General features: G+C 45.7%; 1 protein-coding gene across 1 annotated transcript in view; it reads right to left on the bottom strand.

Moving 5' to 3' along the window:
- Positions 1–14,157, bottom strand: part of Tfcp2l1 (transcription factor CP2 like 1) — a 59,381-nt gene extending 45,224 nt beyond the window's left edge. Inside the window, exons 1-2 of the mRNA XM_021159286.3 lie at positions 14,013–14,157; positions 9,354–9,505 (exon numbers count right to left, since the gene is read on the bottom strand). Coding sequence (XP_021014945.1) covers positions 9,354–9,505; positions 14,013–14,074 — 214 coding nt within the window. The 5' untranslated portion in view covers positions 14,075–14,157. The remainder of the gene's footprint in view (positions 1–9,353; positions 9,506–14,012) is intronic.
- Positions 14,158–23,856: the final 9,699 nt, after the last annotated feature.

Raw genomic sequence — 23,856 nt, 5'->3', positions numbered from 1 at the left:
TCCTGGTGGCAGACACCCAGAGGCCTCTGCATTTCTGTAGGGATGCTGATGCAGACATGTTGAAAGTGAGGTAGTATACATGTCACCTGTGCTTGGGATGGGGATGGGGGTTCTAATTTCTGCCCTCTGGATTCCTAGATCGCCTGGCCTCTCCCTTCCATTCTGGAGCTACAGGGTCCATGGTAATGTGCTTGGGAATGGTAGAGGTCAAGAACATCCAAGGTTCTCTCAGGCATAGAGAGCACTGAGCACTGAGCAGCCTTCAGCTAGCAAGGCAGAGTCCTCTTCAAGGGAGAGAGCAGTCCCAGCTTCTCTGCTCCATTCTAGCCTGCACAGTGAAAACAGATGCCCTAGCCTTCTGATCTGAGGCTCACACACAAAGGGAAGTACACTCTCCTGGAGCCCAGAGGAGTCAGGGCTGTATGCACAGAGATGGCTAAGACCCCACTATGTATGCTGAGAAGTGTTATTCCCCTCTCCAGGCCTCAGTTTTCTCATCAATTAGATGGAGTTGGAAGCAGGAGCCTTCAGGTTATCCCAAGGTCTTTCTTATGCTAGGATATGTAGAGGGGCTGGGACTGGACAGATAACTCAGTAGTTAAGAGCACTTGCTACTCTTCCAGAAGTTCCCAGTACCTACGTCCCGTGGCTCACTACCACCTGTAACTCCACCTCCAGGGCATGTGACTCCCTCTTTCATGGCCTCCATGGGCACTTACACTTGTATGTACCCACCTACACAGATACACAAATACATCTTTAAAACTTAAAAGCATGCCGGGCGTTGGTGGCGCACGCCTTTAATCCCAGCACTCGGGAGGCAGAGGCAGGTGGATTTCTGAGTTCGAGGCCAGCCTGGTCTACAGAGTGAGTGCCAGGAGAGCCAGGGCTACACAGAGAAACCCTGTCTCAAAACAAACAAAAAAACCCAAAAACTTAAAAGCATGTGGAGGGGCCTGGGGATGAAGCTCAGTGTGTTCTGTGCTTAGCATGCTCATTGCACTAGGTTTGCTCTCCAGCACCTAGCTGGGCAATGTGGCGCACACCTTTAATGCCAGCACTCTGAAGGCAGAGGCAGGCAGATCTGAGAGTCTGAGGCCAGCCTGGTCTACAGAGTGAGTTCCAGACCAGCCAAGGCTACATATTAGGACTCTGCCACAAAAAGAAAAGCAAACAGACACATACACATATGCCCATGCTAGTGTGACCAAGACAAGAGAAGAAGACAAGAGACTGTGGGACATTATTTCTAGAGTGGGCATGTCTCCCTGCTCAGTAAACGCCTTTCAGAATAAAGAGAGAGAAAGCATTTTTTGTTTGTTTTTAGGTAATGTGCACCAAGGTCACTTGTCTTCTGTAGTTTATATATCCAAACATGAGGCTAAAAATTAAACTGAAAAAGAAAACTTAGCTGTGGAAGAAAGAGAGCAGAGAGGTTAATCCCACCCCTTTCTTTAAATTCAGTCACTTAGAAACCTGGAAGAAGGAAAAATGTAACCAGACATTCGTGGACCACTTAATTCTCCAGGCAACAGCCCCAATGGGAGGCTGTCCTGGTGAGAACAGCCAGGAACCCAGAGATTCAAGGACTGCCCTGGACCAGAGGCTGGAAAACATCTGAACTACCGGGAGACAGGACCTGCACAGCCCTGCGCAGACCATGCTCTAATCTCCCTCCCTGAAGTGTTTCTCTCTTCTTTCCCTGAAGGTATTTCCCCCACAGTTCCTCAAAGACTATAGAAAGTGCAGGGCCTAGATCTACTAAAAACAAAAACCTAGTTTGCCAATGTCTTCTTCCCTTCCTGCAGGACCCTCTATAGCCCCATCATTCTCCAGACCCCTGTCTGATCAGGTGAGGAGAATAGAGAATTAAGACACCTGTCAGGCTGTCACCTGAAAAAATGAGGACAATGTATTTTAAGGTTTACCTAGGAAAGACTATCAGGGCAGGAATAAGACTCAGGGTTAGCTCAGGCTCTGAGCCTGATCCTCAGTCAGGTATAGGGAAGAGGGATTAGAAAGCGCTTTTCTGATGGACCTAGAGGGCATGTGCTTACCACAGTGATTGATTATAAATGCTCTTAGGGACTGGGGATATGGTGGAGTGCTTGCTTGCTATGTGCCCAAAACTAGGGATAGACCACCAGCCCAGCACTATATAAACCCGTTCAGGCAATCCAAGCTCTTTGGAGAATCAGAAGTGTACAATCATTCCCAGCTACACAAAGAGTCTGAGGCCAGCGTGGGGTTTGTAAGAATGTCTCCAAAAGGAAAGAAAAAGAAAGAAAAGAAAGGAAAAGAAAAGAAAAGAAAAGAAAAGAAAAAAGGAAGGAAGGAAGGAAGGAAGAAAGAAAGAAAGAAAGAAAGAAAGAAAGAAAGAAAGAAAGAAAGAAAGAAAGAAAGAAAGAACAAAAACTAATTCTAAAGTGCTGAAGTCTCACATCAGTCAGGCACACACACACACGCACGCACACACGCGTGCACACACACACAACTAGTGTACCCTATCTTGTTTAATCTTAGAAGCACTCAAATAAATAAATAGCTATAATAAAGAAAAGTTAAGCTGTGTGTGTGGAGACCAGCAAAGCTTGCTTTCTCCTAGGCGAGCACTCAGGAAAGCTTCCCATTTCCAAGGCAGAAAGAAGCGCCTGGGCTTCTCTCTACCTCCTCCCTTCCCTTAGGCTCCAATGTCAGGAAAGCTGGGTCCACCAGGACCTTTGACCCCAGCGGGGAACTTGCAAGCCTTCATTCTGGTCTACAGCTGTTTTCTTTTTTTTTTTTCTTTTTGAGACAGGGTTTCTCTGGATAAACCTGGCTGTCCTGGAACTCACAATGTAGACCAGGCTGGCCTCGAACTCAGAAATCCGCCTGCCTCTGCCTCCCGAGTGCTGGGATTAAAGGCGTGCGCCACCACGCCCGGCTACAGCTGTTTTCTTTAGAAGACTTTTCTCAGAAGATATATTGGCTTTTCAAACCATTTTTCCCACTTCTAAAACCAGCCACCAGGTTTGGTGACCAGGACAGCCCTGTGTGGCATGACATACCTGTGACACTTTTTACCTGAGTCTTCCTGCTGCTGAGACACTCTTTGGACACTGCCCAGGAAATGGTGGTCCAGGGGTTCAGTAAGAGAATTTGATTTATAGATAAGGATCAACATAATAAATATAAATAACTTAAGATAAAAATCTTTCAATAAGTTAAAAGGGAGCCGGGCATGGTGGCGCACGCCTTTAATCCCAGCACTCGGGAGGCAGAGGCAGGCGGATTTCTGAGTTCGAGGCCAGCCTGGTCTACAAAGTGAGCTCCAGGACAGCCAGAGCTATAAAGAGAAACCCTGTCTCGAAAAACCAAAAAAAAAAAAAAAAAAAAGTTAAAAGGGTCTTGAATGGGATGTTGTTAATTTTTAAAACTGTGATCTTAATATATAGCCCAGGCTAGCCTCCAACTCATAATCCTTCTGCCTTGGCTCAGTGCTGAGATCACAGATGCAAAAATTAGATCAAAATCTATAATATGACTTGAAGGATATTAATTCTGCAGCCATACCACCCTGAAGGCACCCAATATTATCTGATCTCAAAAGTTAATAAAGGTAGATCCTGGTTAGTGGTTGGGTAGAGGTAGGCTGAGAAGACACCTGGTAGAGTATCATTAATAAAGGTGAAGGAAAAAAGATATAACATTTTCCAAGTAATTACTGCTCACATGCCATAAGGCACCCAACATAATGCTTAAAGTGCAAGGTCAAAAGGAAAAACAAAGGCACAGGCAGGGAAGACGTAGCCTGACGAGCTGACCTGACCCTGGGATCCCAGAACCCATAGAGTTGAAGGACAGAACTCTCCCAAGTTCTCCTCCAATCTCTTACATATGCATTGCTTGTACACATTCACACAAATAAATAAATGTAATAATAAAATGTAATCATGGGTCTGAGAGTGTAGGCCCAGTGGTAGCATGTATGGCTAGCATGCTCAGGGCTCTCAGACTTTACATGCTATACGCCATGAATATATAAATACCATGAAATATAGCTAAAATGTGTGACAGAGGAAAGATAGTACAATATATGGCCACTAGATGGTTCATAAATCATGTCGCTTCCAGTGGGTGGGACAAATATCTCAAAGAGAAATATACAGCAGACATAGTAATAAAATTACAAAGACATTCTAAAAGACCAAGCGACATTTTTGGTATTTCATCACGTTAGTCATCATTATGGAGCACAGACGGTTTAACCAAGTTAATGGTCACCTATAATCCTGCACTCTGGAAGGCTGACACAGGAGGTTCACAAGTTTGAGGCCACACTAGGCTCCATAAAGCTTGGGACCACACCTTAAAAAAAACAAAAAGAAAAAACAAATCAAGTTTTGAGGACTGAAGACAAAGCAGCTTAGAGGTAAAGAACACACACACTCTTGCAGAGGCCCCACATTCAGTTCCCAGCACCCACGCATGTCAGGCAGCTCTCAGCCACCAACGACACCATCACCTCCTGGATACCAGATGCATCCGACCTCCATGGGTACTGTACTTGCTCTTACAACCTGACTCCACACATCATAAAAAAGTAGATTAAAAGTGGTTAAAAGTGATTTTTTTTTTAAAAAAAAAATCTTTTCAAAAAAGCAAATTCCAGCGTTGAGAAGATGTCTCAGTGAGTAATGCAAGCAGAAGGACCTGGGTTTGGATCGTCATAACCCACATAAAGCTAGCTAGCCATCAGTAGCATCTATAACAATTCTCCTATGGTGCAATGGTAAATAGAGACAGGAGAATCCTACAAGCTTATGACAAATAACTAAGACTCCATCTCAAGCAAGGACGATGGTGAAGTCAGACACCCAGTGTTGTCATCTGACATGTATCTATATGTGTATGCGTACATGTGATGGTTTGAATAAAAATGACCCCCATAGTTCACACATTTGAATGCTTAGTCACCATCTGAAAGAATTAGAAGGATTAGAAGGCATGCAAGGCCTTGTTAGAGGAAGTGCATCACTGGGGTGAGCTTTGGGTTTCAAAAGCCAAGCATACTGCCTCTTTACCTCTCTGCCTGCAGATCAGGATGTAGCTCTCAACTGCTTCTCCAGCGCCATCACTACCATGCTTTCCACCAGACCTCTGAAACTGTAGGCCGTCCACAACTAAATGCATTCTTTCATAAGAGTTGTTTTGGTAATGGTGTCTCTTCCCAGCAATAGGATAGTGTCTAAGATACTACACCAAAGATTTTTATTATTATAAAAAAATAAATCAAGTCTCATGTTTTGCTAATCGTGAAAACTGAGAACACCTGACTTTAAGAGAGACCCTGAGATGCACAGGGCTGGTTGGCATGAGACACTCTGCCAAGAAGATAATATGTAACATTTCAACACTGTAGTTCTATGTTAGGTATATAACTAAAAAACAATCAAGCGCTACATGGAAGAATGCTTGTCAGGGTTTAATTTCTAGACAGACACTGAGCTATTATTATTATATTCCTAGTCCTCCAAGTTTAATTTTTTTAAAATTACATTTCTTTGTATGTGTGTGCACATGCCCAAGCCATGGCACATATGCAGAGGTCAGAGGTCAGCTTTTGGAAATCAGTTCTCTCCTTTCACCAGGTGGATCCTAGGAATTGAAGGCAGGTTATCAGGCTTCCCTGTTGAGTCATCTCGTTGACCTTTAATGTGTAATTTCTAACAAAAAATGACTGCCCACAATATAAAACACTGGAGTAACAGAGTTTATGGTATGGTACTATATGATCCCAATTTTAAAACATGCATATGTAGACAGTCAGTGGCTAGGCTGGCAAGATGACTACTGGTAAAGGCACTTGCTGCCAAGCCTGACAACTCCCACTGCCAGGACCCATGTGATCCTCTGACCTTTGCATGTGTGTCACAGCAAGAGTTACCACAACACTAAATGAATGAAATTACACACACACACACACACACACACACACACACACACACACACACGTGATATTAGAGGGAATTTAAATTTGATTTTTCTTTTAATTTTCTGCCTTTTGCTCTTCTATTTTAAGCTTTCTTTCTTTTTTTTGTTTTTTGTATGTTTGTTTGTTTTTTGTTTTTGTTTTTTCGAGACAGGGTTTCTCTGTGTAGCCCTGGCTGTCCTGGAACTCACTTTGTAGACCAGGCTGGCTTGGAACTCAGAAATCTGCCTGCCTCTGCCTCCCGAGTGCTGGGATTAGAGGTGTGCACCACCACACCCAGCTTGTTTTAAGCTTTCTTGAGTTTCAATTGGATTTTTTTTTAAAAATTGGCAGAAACATGCAAATTAGCAACAATTAATATATTTAGCATATTGACTGGCTACAGTCACACAGTAGTTACCACAGAGAGGAAAGCATTGAATGTAAGTAGTAACTTTTTTAAAGACAGGGTTTTTATGTAACTATGGCTGTCACAATGTAGAATTCACAATGTAGACCCAATCTCAAACTCATAGAAATACCCCTGTCTCTGTTTCCTGAGTGCTGGGATTAAAGGTGAATGGCTAAATAACACATAATAATCCTGATAGCTAGCTAGCTTGCTTTCTTTCTTTTTCTTTCTTTCTTTCTTTCTTTCTTTCTTTCTTTCTTTCTTTCTTTCTTTCTTTCTCTTTCTTTCTTTCTTTCTTTCTTTCTTTCCTTTCTTTCCTTTCTCTCTCTCTCTCTCTCTCTCTCTCTCTCTCTCTCTCTCTCTCTCTTTCTTTCTTTCTTCACAGCCCTTCAGTTTTTTGAGACAGGATTTCTCTGTATAACCCTGGCTGTCCTGGAACTCACTCTATAGACAAGGTTAGCCTCAAACTCATAGAGATCTGCCTGTGTCTACCTCCCAAGTGCTGGGATTAAAGATGTGCACCATCCAGCTTAAAAGACTCTCTTCCTTCCTTCCTTCCTTCCTTCCTTCCTTCCTTCCTTCCTTCCTTCCTTCCTTCCTCCCTCCCTCCCTCCCTCTCTCCCTCCCTCCTTCCCTCCCCAAAGACAGGGGACTCAAGCATCTCAGGCTCCTCACTCTCTATGTAGCTGAGGATAACCTTGAACTCTTAACCCTCCTGCCTCTCAGAGAGCTGGGATTACAAGTGTGTCCCACCACCCTTGGTTTATAAGGTACTATCAATCAAATCACCCAGGGCTTCTGCATGCTACATACGTACTCTGAAAACTGACCTATTCCCAGCCTTCTAAACAATGTCAAAGCAATCTATATCTTCTGTAATAAACATCTATCACTTTACTAGTCAGTCAAGACTAGTCAGCCATTTGCAAAACCTCCTAAGAAACAATCTGGGGTGTCCACAAGATCCCTGGAATCAGAGATACTTTGTCTCAAAATATCAAAAAACAAGAATGCATAACCAAAAGTATCTAGGGATGGAGGGAGTGTAGTTCTGTGATAGACCACTAGCCTATTTTGCAAGGCTTCTCTGAGCAAGGGTTCGATTTCTATTGTAAAATAATAAATCCATAAATATCCAAAGGGAATATACTAAGTTAACACAAGCAGATGGATGGAACCCCAGAGTGGGCCCTTTTCTCTCTTTTAACATTTATGATGGAGAAGAGGATGTTCTTTTAAACGTGTTAGTAAGACCTCATATGCCAGTAAACACCTTCTAACACTGGCTAAATAACAGCGGAGGGGCATGGCGAACACAACCAAAGAAAGCCTTAAGATGGGGAAGGGGACAGACACAGTGTCCCTGTTCAGCAACAACACCTCACAGCGCTCACGTGGAACATGGCCCCAAACAAGACCCACATCAGTTCAGTGGTCTCATTTCTCCCCTCTCGATATTAAGCAAGAATCAGGAAGGGGCTGGGGAAGAGTGATGGAATGATGAGGGGACCGGCAAGGAGAGAGACTTCAACAAGTAAGAAAGCACAAGAAGAAGCCACTGTGCAAACACAAGGGACTGCTTCCAGTTGGCTTGTCATCTGCTGCCATCAATGGCCACCAAGCTACTACAGGAGTAGTAAGTGTGCAGCCCACAGAGGTAAGCAGTGCCTTCCTTAGGGACAGGCTAGCAAGGACGGATTCAACACAGAGGTAGACCAGCCACTTCCATTTGTCATGAGTTCTGGACATGGGCAAGGTCAAATCCAAGAGGCAATTATACATAACGGAGGTTACAAGGGCTGGGCTGCCCTTCCCAGATTCCAACCCCTAGCAGAGCAACCAGTGTGCTAACTGGATTATGAGGCAATCCAGGAGACAGTGCTAACTACGGTCCCATCATCAGGACAGACACCAACAAAGCTCTATCCACCAGGGTACTGCTGGGGTGTCTGACAAATGAAACATTCAAAAAGGGGAACATGGGGTGGTGAGATGGTTGGCTGGGCAGAGACACCTGCTGCCAACCAAGTCAGTGACCTGAATTCTACATAGTGAAAGAAAGAGAACAAGTTCCTCTGACTTCAAGTGCACATGTACAAACACACACACACACTATATATATAAGTGTAATCACACACACATACACTTATACGTATACATAATGTAATCACACGTGTACATCCATATATACATACATACATAAACATAATAAAAAGACTTTAAACGAAGTATTAAAAGCTAGACAGAGTACAAGACAGAGTCTCAGCACTTAGGAAGTTGAAGCAGAAGGATCTTGAGTTCCATGCTAACCTGGGCTACATAGCAAGACTCCAACTCAAAACACAACAAAGACTGGAAGGACTGATGGTTGCGCAACTGTCATCATGCCATGCAGGTCACTTACCTTCACCTCTTTAAACACCCCCCAAAAATCAGACTTTCTCCTTTTACACAAGAAATCCCCGAGGCCCCGAGAATAATGGCAGGTCACTGTGCTAGAGCCACCAAGGGCAGCTGCTCTCCAGCAGGTGGAAGCCGACTCTGAGCTAGGGAGGATGTGGACCAGCTGTTACTCCATAAAGGACAGCAGACCAGGTCCCAAAAGCACCAAACAGTAACAGCAACAACCTGAGGACCACTGAGTTCCGGAGGCACATGAGGACTGTTCCGAGGTGACCCACCCCTGGCTTTTCCTCCCTTCTTCTCTTCCCCCTTCTCGAGTCTTATTCTGTAGTCCAGGCTGCCTTAGTGTATGAAGTAGGAATCCAGGCTCACATCACCACTCCTGGTTCAGTTTTCAATATTTCCATTTACCCAGTGAAGTCATGTAGGTCCTGGGAAGCCACACAAGCTAAGCCACAGAATCTGACCCTGCGGCCAACTCCTAGTCCCAAGTTACAGGTAAAGAGGCCCAACAGGGTCTTGCACATCATCTGCTAACTATCCCACTTGTCCCCCACACCCAGGTTACAACTCTATGGAGGCCTCTACCTTGATTGAGGTATGTTAAGGTCTCTTCATGTAGCTTCACCGCTGGAGAGGTGGCAGCACACAACACATACTGTAGGGGCGGCAAGCGGGCCCCATTCTCAGGAGATAGCTGTGGCTCTTCCTGCTTGAAGATGGGCAGAGCCAGCACATCACTGCAAAACACAGGAATCAGTGGTCAGGAACATAGAACAATATTGGGCAGAATAGATGCAGGCCATGGCAGCAAAGACAACTTTAGAGTCCAGCACGACTTGCTGGCTGGCCTAGCTCCTCATCCACATGGCCCAAATCCCAGACACCACCATTACTGTATGATCCTAGCTTCATCCACTGGCTCTCATGAGATCTGTTCACCCAAGGCCTGGAAATGTGGAAGTGTAAAGTTGTCTCCTACCTCCCCAAACCTAAGTGACATTATTCTTTCTTCCTTTCCTTTTGTTCCCTCCTTTCTTTCTGGGGGAAGGATACAGTGCTCAGGGACTGAACCAGAACTGTGTCCATGCCAGACAAGTGCATTACCACTGAGCTATATCCCTAGCCATGGGCACCTCATTTCTGTCCGTAAGCACTCACACAAAACATCTTCCAGGACAAACATCTGAACTATGTTATTCCTTTCTTACATTATCTATCTATCTATCTATCTATCTATCTATCTATCTATCTATCTATCTATCTAGTGGGCGAGTGGGTGTGCGTATATGTAGAGGTCACAGAACAACTTGCAAAATTCAGTTCTGCCCTGGTATGTGGGTGCCAGAGGCTGAACCTAGGTCATCAAATTTGGCACCTTTACATACCTACCCAGCCTCTACTTTTATTCTTGAATCAACCCTTCTATGTATCAACAGTTGGCAGTACTCCATAACTGTAAACTCACAACTGAAGAGCTGTTAGCTTCCTCACCCAGATGGATGCACACCTTCATCTCTTCCAAAACAGGGATTTTTTTTTTTTTTTTTTTTTTTTTTGGTTTTTCGAGACAGGGTTTCTCTGTGTAGTCTTGGCTGTCCTGGAACTCACTCTGTAGACCAGGCTGGCCTCGAACTCAGAAATCCGCCTGCCTCTGCCTCCCAAGTGCTGGGATTAAAGGTGTGTGCCACCACGCCCGGCTTCCAAAACAGGGATTTTTAACATGTATGTATTTATTTAGTTATTTGTGTGCCCAGGCACATGTGCATATGAACAAGTGCACACTCGGCATGTGCACACACATCAATATCAAGGGACAACTTTTGGAAGCTGGTTCTCTCCTGCTACCATGTGGATTCCTAGGATTGGATTAGGGTCTTTAGGCTTCACAGCAAGCACCTTTTACATGCTGAGCCATACTGCAGGCCCATAGCTCCCCCTTTTAAAGCTCATGATGAACTCTCCAAAATACTATGAAGATAGAAAACCTTGATTTCAGTTTTCTTACCCAAGTGGCAAATCTTAAAGTATTCAAAAAGCTGTTTCCCTCACCTCTAAATAATGCTCCCTACACCAAAACATTAGCCCTGGACTGGGGAGACAGCCTGTAAAGCACTTGCTTTACAGTGAGGACCTAGTTTCAATCCCAGAGAGCACGGCCTGCAAAAGCTGAGTGTGGTTAGTGTGTGCTAACTACACATCTCCCAGTGCTGGGGAGATGTGACAGGATGACACCCCCCCCCCCACCAAGGCTCACTGGCTAGGCAATTAATCTGCTTTATCAAGTTCTAGACCAGTAGGAGCTCCAACCTCAAAACACAGTGCGTGCTAACTGAGGAACATTATTTATTTATTTATTTATTTATTTATTTTTGGTTTTTCGAGACAGGGTTTCTCTGTAATAGCCCTGGCTGTCCTGGAACTCACTTTGTAAACCAGGCTGGCCTCGAACTCAGAAATCCGCCTGCCTCTGCCTCCTGAGTGCTGGGATTAAAGACGTGCGCCACCACGCCCAGCGCTGAGGAACATTATTAAAGACTAGTCTTTATGAGCAGGTGGATCTCTGTGAGTTCCAGGCCAAGCTGAGTGAGTCCCAGGACAGCTAGAGCTACATAGTGAGACCCTGTCTGGGAAACACACACACACACACACACACACACACACACACACTGCTCACACACACATCATACATACATACATACATACACGTACACCTCAGCCTCCAATCACCCTGTGACAGAGGAACTTGTTTTTAAACTTCTTCAATCAGTACATTGCCCAGGCTAGCTTTGAACGCCCAGACTCACGGAGCTGTCCCACCTGCTGAATTGCTGTGACTTCAGATGGGTGTCCTTGCAAGGAACAATAAAATCCCTGAGGAGCAGAATGACCTACAGGCAGGTGAGACTTCCTTAAAGATTCTAAACTATGTTGCCACAGAAACAACTACCAAAAGATGCCCCACCCGATCTTGATGACCCTCCTCCCATTGCCATGAATCAGATCAGCTGACCCCGCTTCACTGCACCAGTACGTCACCAGTACGATGTGTTCCCTGTACAGCATCATAAATGAGTGTCCATGAAATATAACCCAGCACACACCCCAACAGTACCTACCAGGTTCTCAGAAAGCTTGCCTTTGGGCACACCTGGGAGACATTCCCTGTGTGTGGGGTTTTTTGGTTTTTTGTTTTTTTCCTGCTATTCCTGTCTGTTGCCCAGAGTAGTACTATCAGGGCTGGCCAGTTTCACCTCCACCAGAAGCAAATCTTTCCCCTTTCCAGCCTGGGCAGTTATTAAGGAACACAGAAAGAAGTACCATCCTGCTGCCCTGAGAATTGCATAATTTCATGTTTGCCCAGACCATGTAAGTTAATAACCCAGGCACAGTTACTTTTAAATTAGAGAGAGAGAGAGAGAGTTAAGAGCCATCATTCAACAGTAACTTGTTTCTGGCCTGGTGTTCTTATTTGCCAAGGAATAAAAGTCACCAGAACATCAAACAGAAAGGAGAGGGAGGGCTTAAAGGCCACCCACTATTCATTGAAATCAGATGGCTTGTAGAATTTCTAGCAGAACAAAAACTGATAATAATAAAAAAAAGGAGGGCCAGAAGTTATCAAAATGGAAGAACAAGCATAAGGCCCAAGGTTCATCCCAGCACTACAAAAAATAAATAAATAAATAAATAAATAATATAAAATTAAAATTTAAAATTCTGAAAAAGAAAAACAAGGAAAGCAAAGAAAAATATTCTTACACTAACACAGAACACAGGGTGCAAGGAAGTCAAACCACTTGAAGGTAAAAAACAAAAACAACACCAGCTTCCAGTGGGGAGTATGGACGGTCTTTACCCATTGCTTCCTCAAAGCACCCAAAGAAACAGTGCTGATTTGTAGTGGCTCTCAGGCTCTCAACCTCAATGTTTGCCTTCCTCCTTTCATGCTAAGTCAAAATCTTAAAAGTATCTGGGTTGGCTCACAAACTTCCATCTCAGGCACAGATACATAAACCATACCACGCCTCAAACAAGGATGTTTTATGCAACTAGATTTCAAATACTTCTGCTCAAGGTCACCTTCAACTTCATTTTTAAGATAGGATGAGATTAAATACCTAATGGCTACTCACAACAATCCAAAAGAAACCACAGGTAACCCTATAGAGTGTTATACAGTTAGCATATATTTATTCTATAGCAATTTTATCTGTGGGCTTTGCATTACCTCAACACCACCACCGGGATCTGCAGTCTCATGTCCCTAGTTTGATTGCCATTTTCAATCGTTTGGAGTTATTTTTTAAGAGAAACAAAACCAAAAAACAACCTGAAGATGCACCAATGAAACCTGGCCAATCCTCAGCTTTCTAAGAAGGGTCATGCCTTCCTAGAGGAGTTCTGAACATACATGAATCAGAAGCCAGGAAGTACAAATAACAAAAAAAATCCAAAAGAGGAGACTTGGGGGATCCAAAGAAGCACTTAAGGGTCTGTAGTTAGGGCTGACAGCCCCTGGGATGCCTTCTTGAGCCCACATCAAACACACTTTGGGTTAAGTATGGCACATATAATAAACTGTGACTAGGATGGAAATAAAGACAGGTTGAAGCTGGTTCTGGCGAGTTCAGAAAAAGAAATGCCTGCCTATTAGCCCTGCAGCCAGCTGCACCATAGCGAGGGGGATAAAATCAAAGAATCCCGGAGTCACCAAAGCAAAGTGGGGAGGTGAGGAAGTTCTATTTCCTAAAAGAGGGAGTTCAGAGAACTTTGCGAAATCCCGCGGGACCCTCTTCCCTTAAAGTACGCTAGCGAAATCCTCACAGAAGAGGAGATTTCGGTTAAGCCCCGGCCTAGGGGCCATACCATGTTGACCCCCAGCAAGGGCAGACACCCCCTGAAGCCCGAGCCCTCAGGGCTGCAGCGCAGACCTGCTCCCGCTATCCACCTGTGGGCCCAAGGGCGGAGAAGAGCAAAGAGCGGGCGGGGCCTGGCTTCCCGGGACACTCCAGCTCCTGATGGATGAGGCAAGTTTATTTCTCCTACTGGAGTGAGGAAGGGAGAGGGAAGGCGACGAAACCCGACTGGGGAGTGGCAGGGAAACCTCGGAGAAGCACCCCGCGGGCATCAGTGCGCCGCTTTCCCCGATCATTCCCTAGGGGCCTCCCGGAGGGCCCTTCCCTGGAGGCCTGAGGTCAGTCAGCGCTCGGACTCCGATCGTAGGCAGGTGTTGCCACCTCTTACCGCAAGTAGCTGCCAGAGTTGTGCTGGTTGTAGTGTTCGGGCTGCGTGTGCCAGAACAGCATGGCTGAGGCTTCCGCAGCACCGGCCGGGGCGTGGCACCGAGCTGGACGCGGCGACCCTGGCCGCCGTCCACCTTTAAGCAGCACTCACTCGAACCCGAGTGGGCTGCGGCCGGCGCCCTTTATAGGCCGTCAGGTGGGCGTGGCGCGGGGGGCGTGGTTAATGCAGGGCCACCCCTACGGCTAGCATGGCGGGAGGGCGGCGCTGAGCCGCACCTGCCTGAGCTGTGCCTTTCTGGGAGCTGGCACTTGCTTAGCCACTGACCCTGGGGACACAGTGGCTTACTGGCCTCTGAGCTTCCACGCTGAGCCCAAGGCAGTTGCTCAGGGCGGGATTGTGGTCAGGAGCACCTAAACACTCCCCTTAACGTTTTTGTTTTTCCTCACTCTGAACCTTATAGCCTTTTTTCTTTTTTATCTGTTGCTTTTACTTGTCTTTAACTCCATGACTAGCTCACCGAGCATATCATACATGAAGTCACCTAGCTTACACAAAGCTCTAAGCCCAGGTGTGGTAGAACAGGTCTCTAATCCCAGCACTGGTAGAGGCAGGAAGATCTGAAATTCAAGGTCATCTTCCGCTGCACCGTATATAAAATAAAATAATAAAAATAACATAAACTTAAAAGAGATGCCTGGGCCTCTTACTCAGAGCCCAGAATCAGTCCTTAGTCTGAGTCCGGATGAGCCTAGGAAGCATCAGAAAAGAAAGTTTCGGACAGGTTTGTGACAGTCCTTCTTTGACAAACTAGGCTTGTGTGACGTACAGAAGAGTTTAGGAGATGGGATGAAGTGTCCAGGTGTCAGAAACATGGGAGGCAACGGGAGGCAAGATTCTCTTTCCACTTCCTTTAATAGGGTTGTTTTTAAGTCTGTGTGTGTGTGTGTGTGTGTGTGTGTTGGGGACACGTGCCTTGGTGTGTGTGGAGTGTAAACAACTTGCAAGAGTCATTTCTTTTTCTTCTACAATGGGAGTCTGGGTATGCAACTCAGCAAGGACCTGTGCTGCTGTGCCTGCCACCTTTCTGCTCCTTTAAGATTTTGGATGTAGCCGGGCATGGTGGCGCACGCCTTTAATCCCAGCACTCGGGAGGCAGAGGCAGGCGGATTTCTGAGTTCGAGGCCAGCCTGGTCTACAAAGTGAGTGCCAGGACAGCCAGGGCTACACAGAGAAACCCTGTCTCGAAAAACCAAAAAAAAAAAAAAAAAAAAAAAAAGATTTTGGATGTTCTTTATAATTGGCTTTTGGAAAGGCGAGTCTGCCTGAGTGTGAACAGTAGTAGGCCATGGGTAGATGGGCAGGCAGAAAGGTACACAGTTCCTAGAGGTGAACCCACAGGGTGATGTCTCAGGACCTCCGTTAGGCATATGTTCTGCTTAATTGAATGAGTCTGTAGAGACTTCCTGGGCCTGCAAGCATAGGCACCCAAGTCCCCCTTCCTTTGCTGTCTCTGCACTGTCTCCAGCCACAGGCTGCTGCTCTGTGAGAAACCCTTGGGGTACTCCCTGTCTGCCTCTCCAGGGACCACCTCTGCTGCTCTGGCTCTGGATGCTCCTGGAGATCACATGTCTCAGGGGTTGGGCAACATTCCTGTAGCTATCACACCCAACTCTGTGGATGTGTGACGATGCAAAGGCCATTTTAGTCCTAGAGCTCCCATGGGAGAAACTGGAAAGTGATCACCTCCTCCCTTCCCAGCTCTCCCAGACACCGATACTAAAGAATTCTGTAACCAACATCCTGAGCACTAAGTTCTCCATCAGGGACCAGAACGGGGACATGCTTTCAAAAGGAGAGCACCCTAGGATAATGCCAAGAAGCCAGCCCTTCCAGAGGCTCCGATCATTCTAGCCAGGCCAGTGGACAAGCAGAAGATGACAGAAGGAGTGTCACTATTATGGGAACCATGTATGTGTGGTGGTGAGACCCGGGACTGAATTTGAAACTCTCCAGGGTGTGGGTGGCAGCGAAGCTAAAGCCTAGCAGAGGTGAATGTAGGAATGCCCTCAGGCACACATCAAGTGCTAAGGCTTGGAGAAAGGGAATCCACAAACCCAAGCACGTTCCAAGGGCTCTGCCTTCACTGCTGAGCTGTCAGCTGTAACCTGTGTGGGGGTTAATTGACCCCAGGGTATTTGTACCAAGTGTCTGTATTGGTCCTCACCCCTTCCCTTCCAAGTGGGCTTATCACAGACATAATGCTAGACAAGAATCAGCCAGATTCATAGGGTACCAAGAAGACTCCCTCTTTATCCAAGCCCTAAAATAAATCTGTTGGAGAGGAACTGCTTTCTGGTATCCCAGCCCTCAGGGTTCCAGCAAAGACAAACTTCAGTGGAAACTCCTTCCAAGCCGAGGATCCTGGCCCTAAGAACCTGAAACTAGGAATAAAAAGATTTACTTTCTGGGTTGTTACTAGCTTTGGGGGAAGAGGAATGTGGATTCTTTTGTCCAAGTGTGTGGCAGGTGACCACAAAACTTCTCTCTCCGGAGGGCAAGGGCAGCCTTTTGATTCCTGCTGGGAGAATAAGGATGAATTTGAGCTTTTGACTTCTCAGTCTTTGGAAAAACAATTAGTCTAGAATAGAGAGGACAGATATGCAGATGAACCACCTCTTTTTGGTCTCTATTTTGTAAATGTATATGATTTGCATAGACGGGAATATCGACTTTTAAAAACAATTTTATTTGCAGCAGGGGGCATAGCTTTCAGAGAACAACTTGTCTCAATTGGACTCAATTCGCTCCCTCTAGCAAGTGAGTCCCAGGGATCTAGCAGGGATCGTCAGCCTTGGAGACATGTACTCTGACCTACTGAGCCATCTCATCAGCTGTGCGCCCAATGGCTGGAACCACCTCCTGCTCCTCCTTCTCCTTCTGTTTTTTTTCTTTTTTTGGGGGGTGGAGCGTGGGGTGGGGTGGAGGGTTGGGGAGGGAGATTTCAAGACAGGGTTTCCCTGGAACTCACTCTGTAGACCAGGCTGGCCTCGAACTCAGAAATCCACTTGCCTCTGCCTCCCAAGTGCCTGGCAGCTGGAATCTTCTTGACACATTCTCCCACCTAAGAGCCTTGGGTTCAGGAGGTGGTCACCACAGGTGTGACTTGGGTCTAGCCTATACACCCAGGTCCCTGTCTTTTGATAACCACAGTCCCAGAGTTCTTTTCTTCACTTAGTACTGGGAAAAAAACAAAAAAACAAAAAACTTGATCAACCTGTATGTCTGCCCCGAGAATCAACCTGAGGGTCCCTCAAGAACAAAAATAAGCCTCCCATTCCTGCGGAGTCCCTAGGAGCCCCCCATTTTATCAGTTCCATGAGGGACTCCCAGTTTTTCTTGGAGGTCCCCATGACTTTGAAGCCTGCACTCTTTTTTTTTTTTTTTTTTTTTTTTTTTTTTTTTTTTGGTTTTTCGAGACAGGGTTTCTCTGTGTAGCCCTGGCTGTCCTGGCACTCACTTTGTAGACCAGGCTGGCCTCGAACTCAGAAATCCGCCTGCCTCTGCCTCCCGAGTGCTGGGATTAAAGGCGTGCGCCACCACGCCCGGCTGAAGCCTGCACTCTTGAGAATATGATTTGAATGGGCAAACAGGAGGTCATAGTGGCCTGGAGAGAGGAGCTGGGATTTGGCTGGAGATAGAATGTGTAAGCATTTTTAGGGAATTATCATGAACTCAGGGGCCAGCAGCTGTAGGGGAGTAGAGGAAGCAATGGGCAGGGGTCCAGTTAAGCTATAATGCCTCTCAGTGGATGCCTTGGGGGACTCCAGAAACCAGATAGCAGCAGAGCACCAAGTGCCCTATCCAGGACCAGACACATCAGCTGGGCATGTTAGCACCTGCCATGCTCTCTGAACTCAAAAAGAGCATCACTTACAGCCAAGTTGATGGAGCCTTTTGGAACTGTCGTAGATCTTTGTAAAGATGCATGTGTGAAGCAGAGCAAGCTTCGCCAGGGACTCCTCTTGGCTGTGTACCTCTAATCCCTTGTCCAGTTACTTTAGCAGTTGTAGCAGCTGGGTAGCTCCTCATGAGCTGACTACAATTAATTTCTGTTGCAAGGAACAGAAACCCAAAGTAAGGGCAGGCAGGCAAGATGGTTCTATCTGTGGGACCCACATGGTAGAAAGAGGAAACTGACTCATGCAATGTATCCTCTGACTGGCACATACACATCATGTCAATAGTGCACCCGCACATATATACACAAACTCACAACACATAATAAAATGTAATAAAAAACAAACCATAAATAAGTGTAAGGGACCAAGCACAGTTGGTAGGGTCCTTGCTGAGCTTACACAAAGCCTTCAAGAACTCTGTAAAACGAGCCACAGTGAGGCATGGCTATCATCACAGTACTCTGGAGATGAAGGCGGGAGCATCAAAAGTTCAAGGACATCCTCAGAGAGTTTGAGGCTATCCTGAAACACAAGAGACATTACCTAGAAAAAAAAGAAAGAAAGAAAGAGAGAGAGAGAGAGAGAGAGAGAGAGAGAGAGAGAGAGAAAGAAAGGAAGAAAGAAAGAAAGAAAGAAAGAAAGAAAGAAAGAAAGAAAGAAAGAAAGAAAGAAAGAGAAAAGAAAAACAGTTTAAATGACCAAGAAAGGTATCCCTGCATCAAGTTTTAGAAATCAATGGTCAAAACTGCATCCCGTAGTACCCTCTGCACAAAGGGCCACTGACCACCTGAAATATTACTCATCTGAACTGAGACATTCTAGGAGTGTGACGTACACACTAGTTTCCAAGACTTGTGTGAATAGGCAAGGCTATAGTTCAATTGTATAGTATGAGTTTAGAATGCACAAGGCCCCGAGTCCATCCCCAGTCTGACCAAAAAAAAAAAAAAATCAAAACAAAAATCTGTGCCATAACCTGTTAATGACTCACATACTAATCAAATAAGAGATAATTGCTTTTGGAAACAGGGTCTCATGTAACCTGGGCTTAAGTAGCCGAGGATCATCTAGAACTTTTGACCCTCCTGCTTCTACCTGCCACTGGATCACACAGCTGCCACCACTAGGTTTATATGGGTTTCGTGCATACTAGATTGGTACTATACCAGCATCAGCAGCCCCAGAGTCCCTCATCCTTACAGGGCAGCCATGCCCCCCTTGAACAAATAGTTCTGGGTGGAGTTGGCCACTTGCACTTTGGCACAGTGCTTTCCTGCCAGGGCCAAACAAGAAGCCTGTTATCAGTTCTACCCCTCCTTTTGCAAATGTCCCTAGTTGCAAGTGCCAACCTCTGAGACAGACCACATGTAGCATCTCTTCCTCAGGGGCAGGGAACAGTGGGAGGGATGTCTGAGGAGACTGTAGTAACTCCCTCCGCAGGTCACAGGAGGCAGGAGGGAAGGCATGAGCTTCCCTTGTGTGTGCTCACACACCTGGGGGGTGGAGTATCACTGTCCCACATCATGGGTGAGAGATCACAAGCTCAGGCTTAACAGCTTGTTCAGTCCTGTAAGGCTTGAGGGCAGTGCAGCCATACCTGGGCTGCTGAAGTCTGCCTAGAGAAGCTAGGCCCTGTCTGTTGCTCCCAGATGAAAAGAGAAACTAGAAAGAAGCTGGAAGATGTTGGCAATGGGGTTCAAGGACCAAGACAAGGCACTTCTCACTGACAGTCTTATTTTCAATTATGTGTACGTGTGTGCCTGTATGGTTATAGCATGTAAGTGCAGAGGCCAGACGAGGACATCAGATCCCCTGGAGCTTGAGTTATGTTGTTTGTGAGCTACCTTATGTGGGTGCTGGGAATTGAACTCAAGTCCACTGCAAGAGCAGCAAGAGTTCTTAATGGTGAGCCATCTCTCCAGACATCTCTCGTATGTTTTGAGTCACAGGTAAGCTGAGGACCCTTGGTCTTCCAGGGAACCACAGTTCTCCTCTGTTCTTTGTGAGTTTTGGAAAATTAATCTTGGCCCATTGAATAGCCTCTTCCCTGTCTACTGTGACTTTGGATCCCATAAGAACAAAATACCCTTACCCACCCAGGGCTCTAGCTCCCAGCATCATATGTCTACAGGGTCAGGGTCCAGTTCTCACACATATTGTTCAGAAGTATTATAGTGAGTACCTGATATGATGGTAAATATTGCTGCTGAACTTGACAGGATCTAGAATCACCTAGGACACAAATCACTGGCACATGTGTGAGGGAGTTTCTAGGTTGGTTTAGCTGAAGTGGAAAGGTGTTCCCTAGCTGTGGGTGGTGCTGTTCCATGGGCCAGTCAGTGCCTTGGTGAAAATGAGCTGAGCACCAGCATTTGCCAATCTCTGCTTTCTGATTTCCTGATGAACACAATGTCCATGAGAGATCTCAAGTTCCTGCCACCATGCCTTCCCCATTATGGTGGACTGTGTGACCTCAAACTGTGGGCCTCCCTCTTTCCCTCCATCTCTTCCTTGCTTCTTCCATTTTCCTTCTTCCTTCCTTTCTTCCTTCCTTCCTTGCTTCCTTCCTTCCTTTCTTCCACCTTCCCTTCCTCCCATCTCCCCTTCTTCTCTCCCTCCTTCCCTTTCTTCCTTCTTTCCTCTTCTCTTTTGTCTTTATTCCTTCCACTGATTGCTTTTGCCAGGAATTTTGTCTCAACAATGAGGAATGTAAGTAACACAGGATGCCCTGTAGCTGCCCATGCTTGCACCACACAGTCCAGTGGCTCCAAGATGCCCTCATTTGAAAGCTATGCCACTGTGTATGAACCAACAAGAGAAAACACTGCAATCAGGATCTCAGGAGACAGAGGCAGGAGGATGGCAAATTCAGAGCCAGCCTGGATTCAAAAACACCTTGTCATTAAAAGAAAAAGTGAGGGAGAGAAGAAAGAGAGCTGTGGAGATGTTTCTTATTAAATGTGCATCTTATCTCCCAGCCTACAGTGAAGTCTTACTTAGCCCAGGCTGAGCTCAAATTGTCCTTGAACTCTATTATGTAGCCAACAATGACTTTGAACTTCTGATCCTCGGGCCCCCATGTCCTGTCTGCTGGGATTACAGGTGTACACTACTAGCACATTCAGTTTATGCAGTGCTGGGAACATAACCACATTTCCTGTCTCTACAGTTTAGACAGTTGTATCAACCTTGTGTCTGAAACTCAATGAGATCTGCTGACTCAGCAAATTGTGTGGGGTTGGTGTGGAGTGGGAGGTTGCCCCATTCCTTAGAGTCAATTTTATGGGGTGTTGTCTTAGTTAGAGTTTTACTGCTGTGAACAGACACCATGACCACTGCAAGTCTTATAAAAAACAATATTTAATTGGGGCTGGCTTACAGGTTCAGAGGTTCAGTCCATTACCCTCAAGGTGGGAGCATGGCAGAATCCAGGCAGGCATGGCAGAGCTGAGAGTTCTACATCTTCATCCAAAGGCTGCTAGGGGAAGACTGACTTCAAGGCAACTAGGGTGAGGATCTTTTTTTTTTTTTTTTTTTGGTTTTTCGAGACAGGGTTTCTCTGTATAGCCCTGGCTGTCCTGGAACTCACTTTGTAGACCAGGCTGGCCTCGAACTCAGAAATTCGCCTGCCTCTGCCTCCTGAGTGCTGGGATTAAAGGCGTGCGCCACCACGCCCGGTTTAGGGTGAGGATCTTATGCCCACACCCACAGTGACACATCTACTCCAACAAGGTCACAACTATTCCAACAAGGCCACACCTCCAAATGGTGCCACTCCCTGGTCCAAGAATATACAAATCATCACAGGTGTCATGTAGCTTAGATTGGCCTCAAATTCATTACATATCTGACAATAACCTTAGACTCTAGATCCTCCTGCCTGTACCTCTGAAGGGATGGGATTACAGGTGTGTGTATACCATGTTGGATTTGTGCGGCTCTGGGAACTGAGTCCAGAGCTTTGTGATTACTGGGTAATCACTATCAACTGAGCTATATCCACAGCCCTCAATTTGAATTTTAAAAGAAATGCAGCGGGCCGTGGTGGCCCACACCTTTAATCCCAGCACTCGGGAGGCAGAGGCAGGTGGATTTCTGAGTTAGTGAGTTCCAGGATATACAGAGAAACCCTGTCTTGAAAAACAAACAAATAAACAAACAACAAAAAAGAAATGCAAACAATAATACATTTTAAGACACTACATTTCCATTCTTCTTTGCAAAGGGAAGCTCACTGGCTTCCAGGCCCCAATTATATGTTGTCCTTATGAGAGTTGCCTTGGTTGTGATGTCTGTCCACAGCAGTAAACCCTAACTAAGACAGAAGTTGGTATCAGAAGTGGGGTACTGCTGTGATAGGCCTGACCATGCTTTTGTTTAGAAGAATGTGGATTTTGGGACTTTGGATTTGGAAAGCAGTAGAATGCTTTAATGAGGTTTAATGAGCCATCCTAGTAGGAATATGGAAGACTTTGTTGCTGTGAATGAGTTGAACTGTGCAGACATGGCCCAAAAGGTTTCAGTGGAGAAGAACTTCAGTATATGGCCCAGATACTGTTTTTGTAGCATTTTGGTGAAGAACATGGCTGCTTTTTGCCCTTGTCTGAAGAGTCTGCCTGAGGCTAAAGTGAAGAGACTCAGAAAATTTCACTGATGAAGTGAAACACCCATCATAGACTTTCTCTGGTTATACCTCATGAAGAGCACTTTGAATAAGCATAGCAAGCTTAGAAAGGAAAAATATAAAATATATAGTTTGAATATTAAAGGGTGTACTGGCTGGTTTTGTGTGTCAACTTGACACAAGCTGGAGTTATCACAGAGAAAGGAGCTTCAGTTGGGGAAGTGCCTCCATGAGATCCACTGTGGGGCATTTTCTCAATTAGTGATCAAGGGGCAGGTCCCCTTGTGGGTGGGACCATCCCTGGGCTGGTAGTCTTGGGTTCTATAAGAGAGCAGGCTGAGCAAGCCAGGGGAAGCAAGCCAGTAAGTAACATCCCTCCATAGCCTCTGCATCAGCTCCTGCCTCCTGACCTGCTTGAGTTCCAGTCCTGACCTCCTTTGGTGATGAACAGCAATGTGGAAAATGTAAGCTGAATAAACCCTTTCCTCCCCAACTTGCTTCTTGGTCATGATGTTTGTGCAGGAATAGAAACCCTGGCTAAGACAAAGGGGTACCAGGAAGTGAAATGGAGCTGAATCCTCTGTTCAAGGATATTAAATTGTATTAAGGGAATGGTGACCTTGGGGAAAGATCCTACCCAGCTAAATTTAGATCCAGGAATGGTGGTGCACACCTTAATCCCAGGAGATAAATCCAAGCAGATCTCTGAGTTCAAGGCCAGCCTGACACAAAGCAAATTCTAGGTGAAGAAAAGCTTAAATCTAGACATGGTGGTACACATCTTTAATCCCAGGAGACAAACATTAAATCTCTGAGTTCAAGGTCATTTTACAGAGCAGGATCCAGGACAGCCAAGTTTAGGCAGTAAAGGAGTTGGAAAAAATGAAGCTGGTGATAATGTAAAAGAACAAAGGGACCATGTTCCAGCTCCTTCAAGCAGCAGAACTCAGCAGCTTTGGCCATGTGCCTCTGGCTTTATAGTCAAAAGGAGGAGGAGATTACTGGGACAATTGATGCTGGTTAGCTGGAGCTAAGAAATTAGTGGTGATTAAGAAGATACCAGCATACAGAGACAGACACAATGATCAATGGAATAGAATTGAAGACCGAGAAATATAACCACAGACTTACAGACACTTGATCATTGACAAAGATGCCAAAAGTATAAAATGGAAAAATGAAAGCATCTTCAATAAATGGTACTAATCTAACTGGCTGTCTGTATGTAGAAGAATGAAAATAGACCCATATTTGTCACCTT

The sequence above is a fragment of the Mus caroli genome, unplaced genomic scaffold (genome assembly GCF_978045245.1).
Source record: "Mus caroli unplaced genomic scaffold, Mus_caroli_1 scaffold_1, whole genome shotgun sequence".
NCBI lineage: Eukaryota > Metazoa > Chordata > Mammalia > Rodentia > Muridae > Mus > Mus caroli.
This window is presented reverse-complemented; position numbering and strand designations above follow the sequence as displayed.